The sequence below is a fragment of the Anoplopoma fimbria genome, chromosome 9, assembly GCF_027596085.1.
Source record: "Anoplopoma fimbria isolate UVic2021 breed Golden Eagle Sablefish chromosome 9, Afim_UVic_2022, whole genome shotgun sequence".
Lineage (NCBI taxonomy): Eukaryota > Metazoa > Chordata > Actinopteri > Perciformes > Anoplopomatidae > Anoplopoma > Anoplopoma fimbria.
Window position 1 is genome coordinate 15,518,414 of NC_072457.1, and position 7,794 is coordinate 15,526,207.

At 37.7% G+C, this 7,794-nt stretch overlaps 1 protein-coding gene across 1 annotated transcript; it reads left to right on the forward strand.

The window, feature by feature from the left end:
• Window positions 1-4,426: 4,426 nt before the first annotated feature.
• LOC129096487 (GTPase IMAP family member 4-like) lies at window positions 4,427-7,171 on the forward strand. Its single transcript, XM_054605285.1, has 2 exons — window positions 4,427-4,527; window positions 5,549-7,171. The coding sequence occupies exons 1-2, from the start codon at window positions 4,485-4,487 to the stop codon at window positions 6,649-6,651; spliced, it is 1,146 nt and encodes a 381-aa protein (XP_054461260.1). The 5' UTR covers window positions 4,427-4,484; the 3' UTR covers window positions 6,652-7,171.
• The last annotated feature ends 623 nt before the right edge of the window (window positions 7,172-7,794 follow it).

Genomic DNA, 7,794 nt, shown 5'->3' on the forward strand with positions numbered 1-7,794 from the left:
GTGTGTGTGAGATAGAGAGAGAGAGAGAAGCTGATGCTTCGGGGAATTCAAGGAAAGAAAGTTTTCCTGGCTTTGTCATGTAAATTCTTTATTTTTGCACTTCAGTTTGCAGCACTTTGCAGTGAGACACCAGGCTTTACTTAAAGGTGCTTTATTTAAATCTGTGCTGCCAGTGTTTGTAATGTGTGTGTTTGTGTGCTTCTGGCCCAACAAACTACACACACCTTTGACCCTTTGACATCCACTCCCCATCACATGTATCTTGTGTGTGTACATGTGCAATTTCATTACACTGATGTAACTTAAAAGTGGTATGTGAAGCAGGTATGCATATTTCTTGTACAGATCATTTCTCACACTGTGTGTGTATGTGCTTTTGAACGAAGGCTGGAGTGACAGATAATTGCAGGATAACATTTTCATCCCGTCATCTATGATGTTAAAACGATTCTCGCTTCATTTTCTATGTTCTGTTCTTCTATAAAGCTAGAAACCTGTGCAATAATCTGGTAATAAACAAATAGGGTTGTGCACAACCTTCTATGCTGTTTTATTTTATTTTTAAACATTTACTAAATAGTTAAAAGTGAATAAGAACTGACATGGGTGGTTGAGAAACAAAATTAAAAATGATAAACTAATTTCTTGTGGAGAGACAATAAGTCTCAACCATGCCACTTATCTACCAAAAATCACAACATACACCTGAACTGTATCTCACAAGCTGGATTAATGTGTGAATAAAATATATATTTGATCGGTGTCAGGATATATATATATATCTTCTTTTTTTATTTATTTTCATCAAACAGCACACGCCCCAATCTTTTTTTGGCCCGTTTGATATGGAAAAATGCCACCAACTATAATAGGATTTTAATTAAGATTGAAAAAAGAAATAGTGTTACCAGGACAACTTTACTAACTTTGTAAAATCTTAATAATAAATAACAAACTAAATGTAGATGTATTCAGTTAATGGTGTTTGTGATAAAAATGAGCTGGGTAAAAAAATGACTGAATGGCTGAAGCATTTTCAAAGTAAAATGATAAAGTACAGTTAAGGCAGAATTTCCTTTGTAGACATGGAGTACATGCCATGCTTGAGAGATTGAAACCATGACAGAAGTGTGGAGATGATGTAGGCACTTTACTGTACGCATATAACTCATGTCTGCATACCACTAAGACCTCTTTCTAAGATATGAATTGTGAACTCATTCACAGCAGCTCTGCAGCAACATGTTTTCTGTGACAAAAGCAGATACCACAAAGACCTATATTTCTTTCTAAGCCAACAAAATGCCTGCAATGTAGTCCTGCCCTCATACATCTCGAGAGGGAAGACTTCCCCCCTTTGAAAGGGGTGAGACAGGAGTTAGGATAGCCCACTCGTGTAAGGAGCCCATTCATGAACCCTCATCATCACATGACAACAGCAAAGGTTGGTCATACTCAGCAGCTCTGAGTTGAGACACAACACTGTGAACAGTTAGTTCAGTTTGTTTCCATTTTCATCCATAAGGCGAGCTGCTGTGCACTATTTCCTGCAGTTTGCTGCCATTTCTTGTAAATGGAGGAGGGAGGGGTGAGCAGCAGGTGAAGTGTGGAGAGAAAGAGGGAGAAGGAAGAGAGAGAAGCAGAAATGAAGAGAGAACAAGAGGAGAGAGGGAGGCAGATTGAAAATCTAAGGAAAAGTTATGAAGAATGTCGTGAGAGAGAACTGTTACTGGAAATAGAAAGGTTTAGACGGCAAACAGTGCAGCCTGTAGTGAGGGATGATGGCTATACAATTATTTGATGTGGTTTTCCTGTTAGTCTTTCTTATTGTGCTTATAAGAAAGACTAACACCTCTGTCGTTCTCCCAGAGGTTTCTTCCTTTTTTCTCCCTGTTAAAGGGGTTTTTTAGGGGAGTTTTTCCTGTGCCGATGTGAGGGAAGGACAGAGGATGTCGCATGTGCACAGATTGTAAAGCCCTCTGAGGCAAATTTGTAATTTGTGATTCTGGGCTATACAAAATAAACTGAATTGAATTGAATTATTCTGTGCTGCAGTGAAGTAAATCATTTATCTATTTCAATTTATAAGAGGAACAAAGGGTCAAACCTCCCTCCTGTCATTGTAACTCTGGATAGTTATGACAATTCATCAGCCAGTGTGACCTCAAGTTAATACAGTGATTTACTTTAAAACTCCACTCTAGCTGGATGAGCTAATCCGGCATGCTGTATAACATGTTTGTTTGATGTTTCAATCAAAGTTGACGGAAGCAGCACTATAGCAGTCTGGCCAAAGTTATTGATATCACTTGGCAAACAAACACATAATGCTAGCTAACGTTAGTGCATTGGGTTAGCCAAAGTGAGCTAGCATTAGCTTTAGCCCACCGTAATATAGCAGTTTGACTAGCTTCAGGGAGATTCCTTCCCACCCTGAGCATGATTTTAGAGCAAAATGTCTTCCATGTGAATATGTTGAACTGAATAAACCTTAAACACTCAAGCACCAAACTATTCACTGTCTTTTAAGTCTCTCCTTTTCTCTTTTCTTAAATTTTAACAGCAAGTTCTATTTCTTTCTTCTGATGTTGTTTCTGTTTAATGTGGTTAATAAAGTTTGTAAGGCTCTTTGTATTGTCTTTGTTCATAGTATGTCTTATTCAAATAAACTGCCCTCACAATGTCTTGGCTTACAGCCCTGCACTAGGAATCATGTAATTCTTATTAATTGTTGCATCATTTATTACATAGGTTGATGAACAATTAGTAGTCCAAAATATCAGATATTAAAGATATAATTGAAACTTAATGAAGTATTCATATATAAACACAATAAATTGGAAGTGAACCAATAAATGTAAAACTTTTTTAATGTTTTAAATTAATTTTAGTTTTATTTGATAACATATACAATTGTGAGGCAAGCACTTCATCACAATTGATGAATTTTTACATGCCACTTCTCTGTATGTGAATGTTTGTTAATATATAGAGTACTTACATACAAGTCTGATTCTACAGAAAAAACATAGCTAGTATCCTCATATCGACAATGCAACACTTTCTTAAAGCCACGTGCATAATGAAGCAAATATGTAAGTAGAGTTCTTCCAGGGTAATTTCTTTCTCGGTCTTTTCCAACCACAAAGTTGTGACCCCCTTTTTGTCCCAAATGTACATCATATTAAATATTTAATCTGTGGGCTGTAATCCAAAAAGATGTTACCAAGAATACAGTGTAGAACCACATTAACTAACCTGTTTTTATTTAGCTTTGTTATTATTTGACTATGTTACAGGTATATTTTTAAATACTTGCTGTTTTGGCAAATTACTATTATTGATAAGTGATTTGTGCCTTATGTTAAGATATACCAACAGTCTTATCTGAGAAAACTACACCTATGACATTTGTACAAGTTTGAAAGCTTTGCATTAAATATTTGTAATGACTATATTAAGTCACTGTTTATCAAACTGCCGAAAGCTATAGATTACCCTGAACAATGTCAGCCAAATGTTTCTACTACTGGACACATTTACTAATGCAGCTCCAATATCATTTCATAGGCAGAGCAGAAGAGTAAAATACCTCGTGGGATTGAGGAAAACTGTTGCTTTTTCCTGAAAATACTGAAGCGGAGGGAGCTTTGTGCTGCATTTCAGAGGAAGTGCTGCCACTTATTGTAAATGATGAGGGAGGGGTGAGCAACAGATACGATGTTCTGGTAACGCAGGGACTTCCCTGAACAAACAGCAGGGCCAGCTACAGAAGTCAGATAAACAGGAGACAGACTGTGAGACTGAATTCAAACAGAAAACACCAGTTAAACAACAGTGCGAACTTGCAAAAGAAAGTTAAATCATAGGAAACGCTGTGACAAATAAGCCAGCATGTGGTCATCGAGAATAACTTTTCTCCACACAAGTTTCACATTTATCTGGGATATACTAAGTCATAATGATGACTGTATGCATTGTTTAATTATTTTCTTTTTTCTCAATATTTTCAACCTGAAGTAATGTGTGTTTTGGAAAGGACTTAGTGTTTCAAACATTTAAAATGTATACTACACTAAAGCTCTAGTAATAAGTGAAAGTGTTATGTGACAAAGCTTGTGAGAATTTTTTAAGATGAAAATACAATACAATGCATATTTAATCTAGAATCTATTTTATTTAATCTAGAATAACTAGTGTATGTTGGTTTCTTTGTTAAACCAAGACTATGTATACTAATCCGAAATGATTAAAGACTGTATATTGTATTTTGCATATGTTCTCACTTATTCCCCGCCTTTTAAAAAAATCCTTCTATAACCGAAACAGCCATAAAAAGCTTCAGTTTCACTTTGATAATGTTCTGCTATTTTTGTGGGCGTGGTTTAGTTCATGTAGAGTCCTTCTTATAGAGCTGCAGCAGACACACTCTCAACTGTCTGCACTTCAGCTGCAGTATCTACTCATCTCTCTTTAACTTAATCATGGACACCCACTTTTACAACCCAAACATGGCCAGCAACTTAGGTAAGTCGGAAACTTGTCCTTGTTTTAAAGTACAATAATTTGATGGTGTTATTTCACGTTATATGCTTAAAGCTTAAAGTGATTCTGAGCCGCATGGGAGCCCCCTCCTGTTCTGACTGAAGACCTGTCTGCCATGTCTGCATTCAGTCTCTGTCTCTGGGACATCCTTCTCCTCACATTCTCCTTAAGAGCTTAATTGTTACATTACATTACATTACATTACAGTCATTTAGCAGACGCTTTTATCCAAAGCGACTTACAGGAATTGTTCCTCTGTACCTGCTATAAACTGATACTTTATTAGACTTACTGGGTAGAGCTGCAAATACATTATCTAGTGTTTCTGACTTTAGTACAACGATTGTAACCTGATTACAAATTCTGGAATACTCATTTTCCCTTAAAAAAGATTATTTCTTGATTACTAGTAAATTGTAAAAAAAAAAAAAAAAAAAAAAAACCGCCCCCGCTGCTCCGATTCTCCGGCCAATCTCAACTCGCGAACAAGACCCCGAGATTCATAGTTGAGTCAGATGAATGCAGTTTTTGTTCCAAAGTTCATTTGTTTCTGTCATTGTATTGTTATTCTGTAGGGAGTTGAATTGTCTTTTGGAGGGAGTTTAAGTTAAACCTTTTATTTGATGTATTAAGTGATGTGACTGACGTAAACAGTTTTATTATTAACGTTTTTATTGTATTAAGAAAAATGTGTATTTTTAAAATCTTAAGACACCTTCAAATAAATGTGTCAGTCTGGATAGTTGAACAGGATGCAGTTCCACCTTTAGCTGACAGAGGGAGTAGTTTATAAGACCCGCTGCCTTTTCCTGTAAGTGTTTAACTGAACAGTATATGGAAACCACATTAGATCATGGAGAGAAAGCCAGATGAGTACATTTATCTGTCTCAAATAAAAGTCTGCAAAAAATGTTGAAAATTGTAACCTCCAAGTTGCATTGAGTACAACGTTTGTACAACATGATGTAGATTCTTATCCAATGTCACTCATTCTTCTGCACAGGATGCAGCAGAAAAAATAAGGAGGAGCTGAGGATAGTGTTGGTGGGGAAGACTGGTATTGGGAAGAGTGCCACTGGAAACAGCATTCTGGGAAACCAGTGGTTTGAATCATATTTTGGTCCCGAGTCTGTGACTGTAGATTGTTCCAAGCGCAAAAGTGTGGTGAATGGGCAACAGGTTGCTGTGATCGACACCCCGGGCCTGTTTGACACCAGGTTTGGCATGGATAAAACTACTAAAGATATCTGCCAGTGCATCTCTTACGCTGCTCCTGGACCCCATGTGTTCCTGGTGGTCATCAAGCTGGGCAGATACACTGAAGAGGAAAAGCAGACAGTGCAAAGAATTCAAGAAATCTTTGGCGAGGCTGCAGACAGATACAGCATGGTCCTCTTTACTCATGGTGACCTTCTTGAAGGCACAACTATTGAGAAATTCTTGACGGGCAGCCCGGACCTGCAGGAACTTGTGGACAGATGTAATGGCCAGTACCATGTCTTCAATAATAAGCTGAAGGATCGTTCTCAGGTCACTGAGCTGCTCCAGAAGATCAGAGATGTAGTCCAGAAGAATGGAGGAAGCCACTACACCAACCAGATGTTCCAAGAGGCAGAGAGGGAGATCGCAGAGGAGAAACAACGCATCCTGAAAGAGAAAGAAGAGCAAATACGCAAAGAGAAAGAGGAACTGGAGAGGAAACTACAGGAAAAATATGATAAAGAGATGAAGAAAATGAATGAACAACTCCAGGCTGAGAGAGAGAGGGAGAGGAGAGAGAGAGAGGAGGAAAGTAAGAGGGAGAGGAGACAGAGAGAGGAGGAAAGGGAGAGGGAGAGGAGAGAGAGAGAGGAGGAAAGGAAGAAGGAGCTGGAGCAGATAAGTGAGGAGAGAAAGAGGGAGAGGAGACAGAGAGAGGAGGAAAGGGAGAGGGAGAGGAGAGAGAGAGAGGAGGAAAAGAAGAGGGAGAAGGAAGAGAGAGAAGCGGAGATAAAGAGAGATAGAGAGGAGAGAGAAAAGGAGATGGCAAACAAGATGAATAAGATGAATGAACAGCATGAGAGAGAACTGAGGAAAGAAAGAGAAAAAGGTGCAGTCCAAACATGAAGAGGAGGCAAGGAAGGAAGCAGAGGAGCTTAATATATTATCTCCTCTGGTAGCAGTTGGTGAAACAGTATTGGATACTGGTGAACTAGTAGTGAAGGCTGGTGGGAGGGTAGTTGGAGGAATAGCAAAATTAGGAAGGAAAATTGGGAGTTTGTTCCCTTGATGTCTCAGGCAGTTCAACTACACAGAAACCCTCCACAGAAATATAATCTCCATTCTCCTTTTTTGATTAGCGCAGTGAATGATGAAGAAGCTAATTGTGTTTATCGAAGTAGAGCTATAGACTCAAGCATATTCTCATATTGATATCTTTTTTCAGGATTTTTCAAATATGGCCTAAAGATGTATTCAGTGTGTTAACACAAGTTAACTTTTCAAAGTATAACATGTTTGCTCATCATTAACATTTTAAGCAACAACACAGTTTGTCATCAAAGCATTCTTTTCACAAGTTATGTAATGATGTATGTGTTCATATTCTAAACTGAACTAGTAATAAACATGTGATATTAAGAACAAACCTTTTCAAAGTAATAATTATCTGTTCAACCAAGAGTTTAAAGGTCACAGTTAAGAATCCTGATGGGCAAGTCACTACCTTTCATGGTATCCCCTGCCATCAGTGTATGAATGGGTGTGAATGGGTGAATGAACATGTAGTATAAAAGCACTTTGAGTGGTCGGGAGAATAGAAAAGCGCCATACAAGTACAGTCCATTTACCATTTACCATATCTGTCTTTCAATAAACCCCATCAACTATATATCAGGTGTTCACACAGGATGTACAACGATGTGAAAGTTCCGCGGCCTGCTCTTGATCGTCATCGGTAGTTTTGGTTTATAATCTATTTTCTCCATGTGCCATGAGCTAATCTGGCTGGTAACACACAGATGATCTACTTTAAACAACATAAATGATCAATTATATATGTTTTAAAAGATTCAATTCTGATAAATGATAAAATGTGCATCCAACACATGTTTTTGACTTTCCTCCACTCTCTCCCTTACTGGCTCCCAGAGTTTTAATCCCCTTCTTCCTTTCCCACATGATCAAGTATCAAAATACATCCACTATATTTACTAGAAATAGCCTAGTTTCTCTTTGGTTAGTCACTGTGATTTTATAAACTACTTATTT

Bases quoted from the DNA above. Each gene is read 5' to 3' on its own strand.
- LOC129096487 (XM_054605285.1), top strand. From the start codon at position 4,485: ATGGACACCCACTTTTACAACCCAAACATGGCCAGCAACTTAG. The intron at 4,528-5,548 runs GTAAGTCGGAAA...TCTTCTGCACAG, and splicing joins AAACATGGCCAGCAACTTAG to GATGCAGCAGAAAAAATAAG.